The following is a 17,489-nucleotide window of genomic DNA, read 5'->3' as shown; positions in this document are numbered from 1 at the left end:
ATATATATATGTATATATGTTTTAAAAATAATCTTACCTCATAAAAATTCAAACAATATTTTAAATAATAATTAGAAACAAAATTTTACAGATTAAAAAATTTTTTAACATTCGATTTAATTTTTCTGATGCATTTAATTTTGACTATTTTTTGTTATCATTTCTTAACAAAATGCATTTATTTTTTAACAAAAAATATTATGTGTGTCTTAAAAAGATAATAATAATGTAAATAAATCCACGGATTAAAAAAATCAGTTAGAACAAAAAAAAAATGATAAGAATCGATTCTAAATCATTTGCCAAAAAATACTTCTTCGGTTTAAATATGGTTGTTTTTAAAGGCACTTGCCACGGTTAGTTCTCGCCTTAATCCCGGCCAATTAAAGTTCTCTTGGTAAACTAATTAATTGTGTACACGGAACTTTATTGCGCTTCATAAAACGAAATGACGCGATGCCGTTCGGCAGAATAGTGTCACCATTGCAGCATCGATGCGCAACAAAGCGAGACCGAGTTAATAACGTTATCATTTCTTGCGGGATTATTCGACGATAAACAATACGCTTTCGCCAAATTAAATTTTGGCTGCCTGATTAAACGATGCTAAAGGCGAAAAAAATTAATTGATTTCGGGTGAGTTGCAATCGATTTTTGCTTTTTAGAACAATATTCTAGAAAACAAACTCAATCGAAGAAAGTATCGTTACAAAAGTTCTCTATTTAAAGTTTACTCTAACACAATCGAAAGGTTCAGTATATAACACTGCTCCAACTCACTTCAGTTCAAGAGAACTCTCGAAAGATTAATTGTTTTTATCGTTAACAATAACTTTCTTAAGTATTTTAAAAGATTAAAACCATTGTTGTATTAAACGCTTTAATTGAATTTGAAGCGCATCATTGCATTTCAGATTTTGTCATAAATCTTTAACTCGAAGTGCTGACTAAATAAATGCTGATTAGTAAAGATTCAACATTTGGACATTGAAAAGTCAACTGAAAAAAAGCTACCTCCCATATGACGAACAATGAACGTGATAAGCAACGAAGAATGATCGTAAAATTTGATACCTTGTGAAATGGACAATCAATATCGCGATAATCAAAAAATTTATGTGATATTTATGATAGATAAAAAATATTGCGTTGTAATAAAAAAATGCTGTTAATATATACAGGGTTTAATAATTCTGCTGACAACGCTCGTGAGCAGGTAGAGCGGACTAAACTGAGGCAAAAAGTTCTCTACCATTTTGCAATTTTCTCAATAGTTAACAAAATATTAATTACTAAAATTGCGGCATATTGGTCTCTAATAATTTTTTTCTCAAATACTATCAACTTATAAAAAAGCTACAAGAGATAAAAATTGTTTATAGAACTCTAACAATTTTTTCGGAATTTTTTATAAACTTTTTAGTATTGTATTTTTTATACATATTGGCAACTATTTTTACCAATATGAGAAAATACGATATTCAAAAATTCTTAAAAAATTCTCAGAATTTTATGAGAGAAAAATAAATAATTTTTGTCTCTCGCTGTTCTTCTGTAAAGTTGATAGTATTTCAGTAAAAAATTATTGAAAACCATATATTTAGCGATTTTTAATAATTAATATCTTGTTAATTATTACGAAAATTGAAATATAGTAAAGGACTTTTCGACTCAGTTTAGTCCGCTCTATCTTTCCACGAGCGTTGTCAGCAGAATTATCAAATACCCTATATTTTTGGATACTTAAAATTGCGAACATTATTTTTTTATGGTAGTCGAAACATTACACACACACACACACACACACACACACACACACACACACACACACACACACGCACGCACGCACGCACGCACGCACGCACGCACGCATAAATCTGCAATGTTTAAAATATAAATATCTAATATAATTTTATTGTCACCTTCATAGTTTCATCTTTTTGCAATTTATTGCAAGTACAAGTTGATATTATTAATAGCTTTTGTATAAAGATATCCATACTATATCCGTTTATATTATAACGTTCCTATCCCTATCATCGATACGTCATTACACCTCATGTAAAAGATAAGCAGACTGACAGCTAAATGTTATTGAAAACCGATGAAGTGTTAATAATTATATGACAAAGATTACGTATATAATGTTCTTCCTACCACGTTACGTAATTTATGCATTTGCATAATTAATTCATGACATTGTTTCAAATCCATACAAAGTTCTGTATAATAAATATGTACATATTATTTCTAAAAAATCCTACTCCATTTTTAATAAATTCTAACTGCAATAAAAAAATAAGTTCCCTTCTAGAATTATTCAAATCAATAATTAAGAGAGTGCATGCAATAATATTGCATGAATATAAATTCACCAATTGTTCTCGATTTGATACATACACATCGTTTTTGTTATTTTTTAATAATAGTTAAAAATTTTTTTATTACTGAATTATCGCAGATTAAATAAAAGAATTTTAACTTTAATTGCTCATAATTTAATTTAAAATTATTGTACCGCAATTCAAAAAATAAATTCTTATAACTGAATCTTTGCTCTGTCGAACGGCTAAATTAAAAAAAAAACATGTAGACATTGTACAAATAAAATAATCATTTTTGCTTCGACAAATAATTAATATTTTGAATCACAAACTTCTAAGAATTATTTTTGTAGCTACACTAAAAAAGAATCTTGCTGTTAGAGAAAGCATCCGTTTTCACAGTACATATAATTTTAACAACTCGCAATTTCAACATCTCCTGCATGATTTAGTTCAAGCGAAAACATTGAGTTAAAATATCTAATGTTATTTATTCCAAGCCGACCAACGATATAAACATCGACGAGGTAAATATCGACGAAAATAGTATAGAATTCGTCGTTCGAGGTGGATTCCGTAAATTTTGCCAATTCGTATGATTCATCTACGTATGATTTGTTTATTTTGAAAATCTATCTGGTGGATGCAATATTCTCGCTATTATCTGAGACACTGAGTCTGCCACGGACTGTCATCATTGTCAGACCGTAACAGACGTCTCTCGACACCGCTTGTTACCCATGTCATTTATCACAAGAGCTATCCCGACTAAATCTTGGCACGCTCGTTGTAGTACAGAATGAAAGAGTTTCATTCATAAAGTTCCGCTCAAATGTATCCGGAAATTGTAACTAGTTGTGACATTCACCGGTGTTTACGGAAGTCTAAGAGAAAGCTGTGTTTTGTAAAACTATGCATCTTCGTATGCAAAGCACTTGCAACATTGGATTAAGAAAAATTAAAATATCTAAGTATATAAACTTGAATTATTGCGAAGTGATTTTTTAATATACAAAGATATGAAAATTGATTATCTCGATAAATAAATAGCTTAGGTTACTTTTAGCAAAGACGATATATATCATCCATCCTCTTTTGTTATTATTTTGCATTCGATAGTAAAAGATAAAAAAACGATAAAACAGATATTATAGAAATGTTGCATAAAATGCTAAATGCATACAAACCGTCTACCTGTTTGCTTCGGCTCCAAAATGATTGAATGGCTTGTTGGCAAGTCGAAGAAAGCGACCCGTAAGTTCTGCCAGATCTTTGCGGCGGTAACAAGGATGGAAAAGATGCATTTCGCCAGTTATTTAACAGATTCGTTCTTTCGTTCGTATACTCCATAGAATGAAGATCGGTGTCAAATTCACTTCAATTAATGTATAATTAGGAATAATGAGAAATATTCACGAACGTTGCAGAGCGATTAATTAGTATTTTTTACAAGAGCTGCATCTCGTGTATGAACGATTAATTCATCCCCGTTAGCTGCGCTTTTGTTCCTTCACTAATTTTAATCCTTTCGCTTCTTTTGCATACAGTAAACGGTCATGTTCTCGTCCAATCCAAGTGCAAAAAGCAAGTGCTAAAAAGCAGTTGAACAAAATGGACTAATTTTTCCAATTAGAGGCACATGTGACGTGTGAATACGAAACGTGTGTTTCGAACCGTCTCGATTCAACACACTCGTTGAATGTAAAATGATCATTTTGTCTACAAGATACCGTTTCGTCACACGAGTTGGCCTGTCTGACTTGTTTATGCAATCCTGTTTCTCTCGGCAAATAGAAGCGACTCGAATCAGGTATGAGCTAAAAACGTTCAATGTGTGTCATCCTCGTTTATCCACGCTAGTACATATCGCTGGCTAAATTTCCAGGGTATTATGTGCACAAAGAGACACGTAACACTGAAATCCGATCCATCGAGGGCAACATCGGCGTGTTATTAGACGCACTGTGTCGCAACGAAATGAAAAACCATATCGGCTTGCAAGAACACACATTGGAACGTCATGACATGCAGCACGAGATAATTCCTCTGCAAGATGTATTATCCCTCCTTAAATTAACTATTATCTATAAGCGCGAGTCCATTTGATTACACAAGAAACATGTAAAATAGATGAAATATCCGAATGGAAATATTTGGATTAAGTCGCTTAGTTTTTAAGGACCGGATATTCCTGTCGAATTCGTCGTCACGCGTTGTGAACACATTTCTGTTCTGCATTCTACAGCCTGATATGGAATTCGGTGGTGATATAACTTCCAATCGCGGTATCCGCGGTAGCGTCCTCGGGAAGACTCGTCAGCAGACTCGCGAATCATCCAAAAGTCTCGGAAGACTTCATTTGCGTCACTGATAAGAACTCGTCTTGTTTCTACGTGTCTACGTCAATCTTTCTCGCTCACTGCCGCATCCTATCTGCGGAGAATACTCTTCGCGAGGGTCACGGGGGATAAACTGTGAGCTTTCTCGTTACCCTCTCACACGCAGGGATTTCTCTCGACACGGATGGATCATTGTCCGCGACGGTCATTAATCATTGCACGCGAATAAAATTATCACTTGCGTATATGGATCGCTCGGAAATCTCGGAATAACAAACTGGAGCAATTGAGGAAGTAATTATAGCGATCGAAAAATATTTCGGTTGAGCAAGAAGTTTTGCAAATTAACGCAAAATAAAAAAGTAAAACACACCGCGAGCGATGAACCACTGTCGAGAAAGATACGAGATTCAAGGCGAACGTATGTACAACCGATTATCAATATCTTGAAACCGCGATAAGGCGCGGCCATTTTTCGAGATATATTTTATCTTAGACGACGACTAATATAGAAGACTAATCGACGTAAAATTACGTTAATGGTCTTAAAAAGGGCATAAATCTTGAAGAAACGTTAATCAAAACGTACGTTTAAAGAAAAAAGTGGAGGAATAAAGTTTAAACGATTTTTTTTTATCTTATATTCATAATTTTTAAAACATTTCGATAATTTTCAAAGAATTGCATATTTACACTAATCCTTAGGAAGCAATAAAATGCTAATTTCTGTCCTTACATTAAAATATTGTGATTGTATCTAATAATTTAAAAAATAAAATAAAACGTAATTTTTAAGATTAAAATAATTTTTTACACGCATTGCCAGCAATGACGATGATGATCGAAATGACAAAGATTAGACTCGCATCTTGTAATAGCTCCTACCTTGTAATAACTATCGAATACTAATATTGCGGCCCAAAATATTCTTGGCAAGCTATCATCAGTAACGGGACGTGAGTGCTTCGTGATTCATGGCGCCACAATAATGAAATATTATAACTAGTTTCGCACACTATTCGCAATCGAACGATTTATTGGCCTGAGATCACAAGCAAAACTTTCTAATCGATAAACTATTCTTCTTATCAAGCATTTCGTGATGCCGAAGACTGCCAACGAATGGCGCTCAAAATCGCCAAACGATATCATTCTTTAGCCTCCGAGACTCACCGATCACTGTTAGATATCAAAGAAGGAATGGTAGTTCAACCCTTTGAGTTAAAAAAATTTCATTTTTTATCTCATAAGGTTACTCATAATTTTAAAAATTTAAACATCTTATTTTTTTAACTTCCATGTGTACCCAAATCAATCTATTTCTGTAGTTAGTTTCAAAGTAAACACGTTTATATTAACATATACACTACTTGTAAATAAATAATAAACTAAATTCGAATTAAATTTAATACTTTTTTTTTAAGTTAAATTGTTTTATTCTATATTAGTTAAATTAACAATTAAGTAGGGGCAACCTATAAAAATAATTAAAAATAACTCAAACTTGGGTATAATTTAAATTGTAAATTTTAAACAGCATTTTTGACAGAATTTATGAAAGTGAGTAAATGAATAATAATTATCATGACTCAAAACATAAATACATAAACGATGCTTTCTAATTATATTAGTTGATTAATAGCATTAACTTTTATTAATTACGTTCTTTAACGAGATACACAGTTGTGTAATAAGTGTTTAAAATTTGAAATAACAGAAAAAGAGAGATTGGCGGTGAATATTATAAGATAGTAATTTACAAGAATTTATGTTTTTTTTACATATTTCTTTCTTATTTCAAAGGAAAATTGAAAATTGAATAAAGGAAAAATTTTCGTTTAAAAAGAAAAAAAAAATTTAATTTAAAAAGTCTACAGAAATTAAAAGAATACTTTAAAATAAATACTACGTAAATTCAAAGAAGTCACAATTTTAGAATATTACAGAGAATCATTAATTCTAAAAACATTATCTCTCTGTACTACACAAATGCTGAATCTACAATTAGAAAAAAAATTAAATGTCATTCATTAATAAAGTTGTCATCGTAGTGTGCATTTCGCATTTATCAAAATAATAATTAGCCACAATTACACTGAAATGCGACGCAGATGAAATATTTTGAGATGCAAGTCGCGCCACGACTAATTCCAATTAGCTAGAAAATAATTTTTAATTAGAGTAAAGTCGCTCACGCAATGTTTGTCGTCTGAACCGGATATCCTGAATCAAGAACCATGGCTTATTTTAGCGTCTAACATCTCTGAACGATGATATTGAAAGCTTTGGCAAACCTTTAGCATCGTCATAAGAAACGAAGGAGACCCATTAATCAATGTCGCACCCAAAACTCGTGGTGTGCATTGGCAATCTCGAGAGTAAACCGAAAATAAACTTGCTATCTAATTGCGAAGAGGAGACCGATATGCACCATGCAAAAGGTGCATGGGCAAATATTCAAAACATGTGTGATAACGCATTATTTTGACTAATTATGCTTTTTCTAGAAAACTTAATTCTGTGTGCATAATTAATACTGAAAAAAAAAACAAGAAAATACAGCAGCAACTGTACAAAGAGCCATTTTTTTTTTCCGAAACTCATCTACAGCAGGAGTCTCTAAAACACCCAAATTTTCTACAGCATGTAATATCGTTAATTATAATATATTTATAGTTAACGCTTATAGTTGCCTCGAGAAATCTAATCCTGGCTATGCGCAAATTACGCTTTGCGTACAATAGCGGCAGTCTTTGTCACGCCACTCTCTGATTTATGGTGAAAGCGCAGAGTATAACGCGGCGGTCGTCAGTCCGCCTTGATGGAAGGAGGCTATTAAGTTTTATGCACAATGAAAAGCACAAACAGAAACAAAGAATAACAGATGAATAATCAATTGATGTATGCACGGAAAGAGAGTTTTGCAGAAATATTTAGATAGATATAGATCTGAAAATTTTGTTGAACTATCAAAATAATTTTATAGGATGCAGTTCAAATTGGACACTAAAAAATTGTTGAAACTTTTTGCAGCATTGCTCATCATGCTTTCCTACTAATTATTTTGACGATTCAATAAGATTATTTCCAGATCTGTATTTAGCTAATATTTTAGATACTTCAGCAAAATCCTTTTTTCTACAGTTTCCAATAAGCTGAAATTTTATCGCTTGTCTTATTCTCTGTTAATACACATAATTTCTCATAGATTGAATTCTTATCGTTTGTGTTATTCTCTGTCCCTGTTGCCTGTGTTTTTTGTTGTGAATAAGGCTTTAGGCGAGAGAACCGTATGTTTCGCACTGCTGAAAATGCGCTGCCAAAACGAAAGAACCCTACGTGATTCTACGCGATAATATGAATGACATAGCTTGATCCATTCAGCGATAGAAAATAGAGAATGGGTCACTCGGAAAATGCGAAAATATACATGACGAAACAATACATGTGCGAAATAATACATGACGCGTTCCGCTGATGAGAGACACACGGTCAGACTGTGTAATTTATCTCGATACGTAACAACAATTTTAGCAAATGCGCGAGAACATGCAATAATTGAATTCTTCGAAGTAGAAAAGTCGCTCGTTTGTTTCTTTAAACTTCTGGCATGCACTTAAGTGCCTTCCTGTTATATTATGGAAATCATATTATCAATAAGATTTGCACGTACGAAAGAGTTTATCACCTGTCGTATCTACACAGAAAGAATGATTTTACTGAAACATTTAAACATTTAGTTAGATCTGAATTTTTTATTGAACATCAAAATAATTATGTAAGAACATTCAAACTAGTTGCTAGAATGTTGAAACTTTTTGCAGCATTATCGTAATATTTGAACTAAATTATTTTGATAGTTCTACAAAATTATTTTCAGATTTGTATTTAGCTAAATTTTTAGATATTTCAGCAAAATCGTTCTTTCCATGTACGCGTTTAATAGAAGAAAAAAATTTAAGAATTTAAAAATTTAAAATTTAAAATTTAACATTTCAATTAGAAAATTTTCTGATTGAAAATAAATAAATCAGAAGATTCTAATGAGATCAATCAGAATTCTGATTATTTCAACTAAAATTATAATTCTGATTTATCAATTTTCAATCAGAATTTCAATTAACGCAACTAGATTCTTTTTCCAATGTATATACATACAAGTTACTGCAGTACTCGTTGTATCTTTACATTAGACATCTAATATATTTTAGAAATAAATGTACAATTGCATCAAATTTTTAAAATGAGGGATACAATTCTTGTTACGTGACAACAATCTCTAATGAGATATTTATGAGAAACGAGCATTAATAATAATAGTGTGATATTTCTCCAAGCAAAGTTACCTCATGAAACCGATGTTCCAGACGATGTACGATGTTTTGAGACCGTCCTTTCAACAGAGAAAATTGATTTCTGCGACATTCTCCTGTCCCAGTAACGTGTTTGTAGGTCTTGTCACTGAGCACTCTGCTCTTCGTTCGCAAATGCGACATTTCGAGGACGATAGTTTCTCGACAAACGATTCGGATCGTTTAAGTAAAAAGATTTATTTATCACTTACAATCATTCCGGAATCGAATATATTATTTTTAATTTTTACACTTTTTATTCGCGCTGCAAATAAATTTGATTTTGAAATTTTCGGTAGCAGAAGGAGGAGCCATTCCCACAATTACGTATTCGTAACGTGACACCGTTTCAGGTTTGTCATACTTCAAATAATAAGATTGCACCAGACGCGTTCATCTGAGTTAGCTCATAATTGCTTAATTAATAGCATGTTCGATGAAGCGGAATTTAGTGTAAAATGCGTCGCGACTATGTCGTGCCAAGTGCGGTTCTTGGAAGATCACTGTGCGCTCACAAGAACGCAGGACTAATCATTCACTATGTTTCCTTGACATTCTTCTTAGTAATCTCAAAGTTATAAGGATATCTCAGAGCGTGGTACGTGATATCGTTCTTTGTGCATGTATCATGACTATCGCGTTTATGGAAAATTACACACACGAAAAAATGATTTTTTGCTGAAGTATCTAAAAATTTAACAAGATAATTTTGTTAGAATGTCAAAATTTTTTGCAACATTGCTTTTTATGCTTGAACGTCCTACGTATTGTTTTGATAAACCAACAAAATTATTTTCAGATCTATATCTAGTTGAAATACTTTAGAAAAACCATTTTTTTCGTCCGCAAATATCGATCGCATAAAGCTATAACTGGTAAAAATTTAAAAAGCAAGGAATGCATTCTCGAGGTTTGCTACGATGACGGTAATCGGAATCATAATATTAACAGATTATTAATTATCCTGCATATTTTTAAATCAATTAATTAAAAAGATTGATATCTCTTGTCCTCATTTCATCAATAATTTTTATTCTATTACTGTACCATTGAGACGATCAAATAGATAAAAGATATTTCACTTTGTGTAATGATAGATCAATAAGTCTAAGCTTGGAATTTATCTAGATATTCTTGTGTGAAGTGTTTAGTAATAAAATTTATATTACGTTAGATTAGATGCGTATATCTGTCACCAATTACATCAAGTCCTTCGGAACATATTATATACTCTCGTATTTGCGCATTATTGTCAATTGCATTCTTGCAAAGATAACGATTGTCACCACGGAGTAGAGCAATAAAGGAGAGTATTACTTTTTACGATTTCCGTCTGTTGCAAAACGAGCAAATAGAGTTTTCTCACGTAGCGCAATATAACTTTTGACATGTTACGCAGCACACTTTATCTGAGGGATAAGGATTCCTGGAACATCTTTAGAAACGTAAAAACGTCTTCTGGACGTCTTTAGGATCTTCCTTAAAGATCTGTGCTAAGAATGATAACGATCACTTCGACTATAATAAATATTCCAAATATACATACGTAAAAAATGAGAATTTATCAATCAACTATTTCTGCAAATGATCAATAACGCGGATACGATTTCAATAATTCACGACGCAATACTGACGAAGTAAAGACGCAATTAAGCGGATGACTCTTAAGTAAAATTAAGTAAATTATTCGACCAGAGTAATCAGGCCAATCGACGTAATGATCGATTGCACGGAAGGATCAATGCGATCAGCTGATTCATGCACTACGTAGAAGTTCGCGCTTTCACTGACTGCACTACCGGAGAAAAATGAAGGTAAATGTGCGTTTGTAAGCGTGTTTGCCAACGCTTTTGCACACGCGGTTTATCTTCTCTTTAATGATTATTTATCATCGCAGCCCGACACATATCGCTCCTTTTTAAGTATCTGATAAGCAGTCAAGTTTCTGCATCTGACAATATGTACAAAATATTTTTGACCAATCAATAATAAGATTTAGATTATATTATTCATTTTATTATGATGTTCTCAAAAATGTTTTTAATATATTTTATTTTACTATATTATTGTTTTCGAAATGATAATAAATTAAAATAAATTTAAAAATGTTAATGAAAATAATCTTAAATTCTGATAGACATTTTTTTCATTATTTCAATTGTTGTTCAAGGAGTTTATGTATTATATAATATATAAATATTTGTGTATAAGCTGAAATATTTATATTAAATATAAGACAGCATTAACTTGCTAAATTTTTGAAAATGCAGAAACTAAACGGGATAGTAGAGCGCATACGGAATGAGGTTCGTTATATAGGTGATGTCTTTTCATAGCAATGTCGCATTGATTTTATTTAAAAAATTGACAGGATATTTCATCGGAAACGTTGACATTCCTGTATGCGTGCCGCGAATTATTTTCGCGCTACGCGGCATCGAGTGTTTTGCGAGAAATAAATTGGGCAAATTCAGGCCACACGTCGCGAATATATAGGACGGAAAAACGATCGAACAGTAAGACGTCTGAAGTACAAATATTAAAACTTATACCGCCGACTTATACAAATAATGTCCTTGTGATAGCGCTAAATGACTAAATGCGTCACGTATTCGTTAACAGTCTATGTAACTGTTCTGCATTGTCTATATTTCGTTATAGTAATTGCCTTAAAATTTTTTATTATTTACTTCATTACCTATTTCCTAAAAATACCAAAAGATCGTAAAATACGATTTAGCTTTGAGATCTCTACCCAGAAACATTTCACACATGATTAGATCTAATAATATAATTATATAAAAAATCTATAAAAAAAGAAAACTGAGAACTATTAAAATTATGAAAGTATAATTTCAAGACTTATCATCCCACTAGAGATTAGAAACGTTTTGATAGCAATTTTGATAGCAATTTTCGCAAATAAAGAAATCTTTGCTATCTCCGAAAGAACGTTAATTAGGGATTATACATCTACAGCGATAAATTTACAAAGACAAAAGCGAGATATCTTCCAGTCATTTTATTGTAAAGGCAAAATCTAAAATTTACCCCCTTGTCTAGGAATCACAAAAACGATCATGAGAACTCCTACCTACGTCAATTTAGTTTAAGGGCGCAGTAGAACAGTCATCATAAACCACGGCAAAGTAGATCGAGGCCAAGGATCGAAGGCTTGGGCTTTTAATCATTCGTTAAACGAAGCTATATACGTCATCGTCGTTAGTCACGATCGTCACGATTTCTGACGTCACGCAATTTGCAAAAACGTCAGGAATTGTAGGATTTGCAGAATCGACGAGCGTGTCGTTAACGAGAATTTTTTCGTGGATGATTATTCATACCCTGCCTGATGGAAATTTTCTTGACTCGAAGGATCCTGCATTAACGACACGTTTTATCGCATCTAAATATAGAACCTTTCATATTCTGTGCCTTTCTATCAATCATAATTTCATTAACGAAAGGAATACCATATATTCATTAGCGAAAGGGACACCTTTACAATCCTTTTGGAAAGAAATTCACACGGTTGTCACAAAAGACATCACTGCACATCGACAAATACCTAATTTAATATTCAAATATCTAATTTATTTATTTATTTATCAATTTTTTCAGTTTTTTTATTCACTATTTTCACTCTTTCACAATTTTCAATTTGCTCTTCACGTTCTTCGCTGAGAAGTATATATCACCGAGCGAGAAATATAAGCGAACGACGAAAGTATCTTGTACACTGTATGGCGAAATCAGGACGGTTAGGACGAAGAAAAGCGCAGATTGATAACGATAGTTCAATCGCGCGGCTGGCTCGCTCGGCGCTCGCACGATGCCGAGCGGCGCAACATCCTTCGCGTACTGCGGTCGAGAGAACAATTGACCGAGGTAACAACACCTGACACTCGCGTGGGCGATTCATCCACGTGGACGGGGCCGTTCGCCAGGTAGTGTGAAAAATAAAGAGAGGGAAACACACGTCATGATCGTAGGAGGACGTAGAAGAGCGAACGTCGAGGAAGGCGTTGCCCTTCTTCACCTCTATTATAATAAACGAATGCGTTCTTTAGAAGATATCTATACATCTTGATTTATTAATAAATTTTCATATATAATAGTTTATTATCTCCACATGAAGCACTCTGCTTGGAATGGCATTTTCAAAGAAATAATTTACTAAACATTAAGATAAGATTGCATTTAACATCAACAAAATAAGAGTCATATTTAACGGTAGATTCGTAACGAGAATGCTAAGAATAATATTTACATAGAGATTTGAATACTGGCTCGTATTTTTATCGCACATTTTAATATTATATATACGGCAACTTTGTTTCACATTTTATTTGAATATAGAAATATAGAAATCGTGTGTACGTAATGTATTGTGTTTTTAATATTAGGATCAAAATCTGAACATGTAATAAAAACTTGACCTGTGAAACAATATTTTTTTCAATACTTTTTTTAATATAATCCAACAAAAATTATAAATTATTTAGTATGTATTAAATATAATAAAGATATAAATTATGATAAAGATATCGATTAAATCTTTCCATAAAAAATATGTAAAAATATTGTATAAATATTATATTAATTATAAATTCGATTTCTCTATAAGTATTTCGGTATTTTGCCCGCATCTTTACAAATCACATTTGGCAGGATCATTATCTGTCAGAGAAATCTTGTTTGAAAGTCGGTCAAAGTTTTCGAAATGTACTTTATTTATTCCGTTACTCGCATAATGCAGAGAATGAGTAATCGAGAACTCAAGAATTGCGCGCCAAATATAAGTACGAACAGCTGATCGCTGAATGGCATCAGCTGTGCCAGACTAAACAAATGTCGATGAACAATGTAGCATCACAAATGTGTATTTACGGCGAGAATAGATAATGATACGAGAGATGTAAACGGCTGCTAACAACAATTTACGAGACGAAATTTCATTATTCGAATAAAGAAAAAAAAAAGAAAAAAGTAAAGAAGAAGATTGATTTAATTATATCGATATAGAACAACAACAAACTTTTTCCAATCTCTATGTATACGAAAGAAAGAGTAAACCATTAATTAAAATTTATTATTATTAATTAATTTTGTTTTACAAAGTTCGATAAAACACGAACAGTAATTTTTAAATAAAGAAAAAGGCAGGCCTGTGCTTGGCAGTCGTACTTGTTTCACAGAAATGTAATTAAGATAATTATATAAAATTAAATTAAGATAAAGATATTACTTGTATCACAATATTATTTACGCAAAACGGCATAATGATACTCGCTATATCTAAAGAAGTAGTACACATTGAGAAAACTTCGATAACAATAGCATCAGCAATATATAAAAAATGTACGATCCAATAAGCTCGACCTATTTACTTCTGACAATAGGGAAAGATATATGCAAATTTTTTTTCTCATCAAATTTTTATTTCACTTTTCCAACCCGAAATTATCAACAAAACAAAAGAAATTTGACTCGCTCGCAAAATAGAACTATGTACTATCAGCTCGGTGTGTTTCGTAATTTGTAATACTGTTTTAGAAAATATAATCAATTTCAAAAGTATTTACCAAATCGGGATCTACGGAGTTGAACCACAATCTAGGATCCCACATGTTCCATTTTAGAGAGATGATTTTATTGTTAGATTCGGATTCCGAGTCGTCTTCGTACAACATTCTCCTTCGCGACAGTTTTGTATATTACGATTTCGACGAGTAGTAAGAGTCGTATGTCATCCGATTCATATTTACATACGATCGCTCGGCAGGCTTTGTCGTATTCGGCACGCGAGGTTCGCATGAACCAGCGGTTCTCAAGTTATACTCCAAGTGTAAATGCGACAAACGGTTACGTACAATTATGTCACAATAGTAAAAGTAAGACGATTTGCCTCGTTCAAAAATAGTATCTTTGCATTCATTTTACTTCGTAATAAAAAAATTCGACATTCAAATGCAAAATTTTTGATAATATTAAACGTGATATAAATAATAACAAACGTGAAAAGTATTATCTTATTTATTTTTTATTATGTATCTTTTATCTAAAAAATACTTATTGCTCCATAATACTACACAATATGTTTTAACTGTTTATATTTAATTAACGCTTATTGCAATAAGCTTTTTAGTCAGCGATTCTTTTAGCTAAATTCTGAGAAAACTTTCTGATTAAAAAATGAACCAGAAGATTCTGATTACATCAATAAATATTCTGGTTATTTCAACTAGACTATAATAAAACTATAAAAATTCAATTAGAAAATTCTAATTTGTTCATTTTCAACCTAATTCCAATTAATACAACCAAACTCTTTTTCCAGTGTGTTTCTTTGCATTTGTGTGTTTTTCTAGACATTACATTACTAAATATTCAAAATTATTAATTCTATGTCTATATACACTCGCTAATTTTGCTATAACTAATGAAAACTATCAGTTTTCCATAGTTCGTGTATAAGACTTGCACTCGATATTTCACATCGGTACAAATCAATCAATCGACATGCAGTTTGAGAAAATAGACTTGTCGTATAGACAAGTACATATCTACTAGCAATCATTCTCATCGATTTAACGATCATCGATTGGAGCGTAAATACCAATCGCATTATGCAATTTTCTTGGAACTTATCTACATTCTATTTATGCAATCAATACATCGTACGACATTTCTACATGGATAAAGTGCAAACATAAATATCAGTATTAATTTTATGCAAGTAGATCAATTATATACAATTATTGAGTCCGATCACATTTTTACCGGTAATTATTTTTATTGTAACTATACGATAAATATTAATTAGGAATAATTATATAGTAAATAATCATTAATTGATAGCAATTAATTATTATGTCAAATTAACACAATATTCTAATTTATAATAAATATATATATATATTCAAAATAATTATTATTCAATTTATCGAACTTTATTTTTTTTCCGCAACTTCTCAAATTTTAAACTAAAAATTTAGAAATGTAATAGCGTTATGAAAATTGACGCTAATAATTGAAGCGTGCAAATTAGATGTATAAATATAAATAAAGCTCTTAAATTAATATTTTTGACAGTAAATTCCAAAAAAAGAATATTTCGTCGCAAAATTAAAATTCTTAAATTCTTAAAATTAAAAAATTTATGATTATAATTACTTTTAAAATATGATTTCTTTTCATCTGCACGTAATTGAATTAACTTGCATCGAATAAGTGAAAAAGCAAGATGATGACTTACCAACTAAATGAAAGAGCGTTCTCTCAAAAGATTCGATGTCGTCATGAATAATAAATAAACCTTTTTCGTGTGCCTGAAAAAATAAAAACAGATTTAAATAACTGTTCAGAAAGTTACATAGCATATCTAAAGATTAAACAATAATTATTCTACATTTTCCAACAATTCACAATATTATACTAACAAAAGATACTGAATTTTAATAAAAATTGTTTAAATAATATATTAATATAATCTCATACAGCACAAAAGCTTGTAGCAACATTACTGCAATGTTATTACAATAGTTCTGGAACGTTGCAATGTTGCTGCAATATTACTGGAATTATCTGTCCTGTATAGGTAACATTTATTTACAGAAAATAAATATTTACTAAATAAAAAATATAAGAGTTGAATGAAATTAATGGTCCTTGTACCAAATACAAATACATATATTTACATTTAGTAAATATTTAATTAGCACTATTAAATATTTATTATTTAGTACAGTTTTCTTTCAGTGTAGATATTAGGACAAATATAATTTACAGATTTCGTTGTATTCTCAGAATAATATCTCTCTCTTTGTGTTCCTCTTTCCCACCTATTCTCTTCGCCATTTTTGCTATTTTAAAAAGAATTTACGCCTAGTGATGAAATAATTAGCTATTTACTTAAATTTAATCTTTATCAGATAAGTATAATTAAATAACTTAATGACATGAATCATGAATAGCGTTTTGGTTTGATATCATTTGGATGATGCTCATTTCTAAAAAATGACACTTGTCATCAGGGAGACAGACGATTTCCTGTCACCGCAACGACACAGTCATTTCTAACTCGTTTTCTTGTCTGAATACACAAAACATTCGCAAAGGACAAAGATGCGTCCGCGTAGGATGACGTAAGTACGCGAGTATATATCTTGATTCATCGCGGACCTCAGCAGAAACAAGACACAAAGAAGCAATGTCGCAGGAACGGAGCTGCGAGATCCTAACCTCACCTGGGTAGAGGGATTCCCCCGAGGAGTCCACCGCTCTCCAAAGCCGGCGTCGACCCGCGTCGTGCGTTACATAAGTGAACCACGGTTCCCGCCCGCGATTACATGTTTCACTGACACATTGCAAGGCCGCGCGGCGGCAACGGAGGAAGACGATGACGACGCATCCACAATATAACAAAAGAGAGAATCTCACACTGTGCGCAAAGACATGTCTATTGTCTTTCT

At 31.9% G+C, this 17,489-nt stretch overlaps 1 protein-coding gene across 6 annotated transcripts in view; it reads right to left on the bottom strand.

Moving 5' to 3' along the window:
- Positions 1-17,488, bottom strand: part of LOC108746042 (kinase D-interacting substrate of 220 kDa) — a 40,802-nt gene extending 23,314 nt beyond the window's left edge. Inside the window, exons 1-2 of one of the 6 annotated variants that reach the window (XM_018482544.1) lie at positions 17,265-17,488; positions 16,274-16,346 (exon numbers count right to left, since the gene is read on the bottom strand). Coding sequence is in view for 3 of the 6 variants with exons in the window: in XM_018482540.1 (XP_018338042.1) it covers positions 3,519-3,674 (156 nt within the window). In the remaining 3 variants the exon portion in view is untranslated. Of the gene's footprint in view, positions 1-3,518; positions 3,735-5,548; positions 5,791-9,009; positions 9,226-14,600; positions 14,789-16,273; positions 16,347-17,264 lie in introns of those variants that run through there. The other 5 variants (XM_018482542.1, XM_018482541.1, XM_018482537.1 and 2 more) reach the window with 5 other exon arrangements.
- Between the last annotated feature and the right edge of the window lies 1 nt (position 17,489).

The sequence above is a fragment of the Trachymyrmex septentrionalis genome, unplaced genomic scaffold, assembly GCF_001594115.1.
Source record: "Trachymyrmex septentrionalis isolate Tsep2-gDNA-1 unplaced genomic scaffold, Tsep1.0 scaffold16, whole genome shotgun sequence".
In the NCBI taxonomy this organism is placed as follows: domain Eukaryota; kingdom Metazoa; phylum Arthropoda; class Insecta; order Hymenoptera; family Formicidae; genus Trachymyrmex; species Trachymyrmex septentrionalis.
The sequence above is the reverse complement of the archived record's forward strand: the minus strand, read 5'-3'. Positions and strand labels throughout refer to the sequence as shown.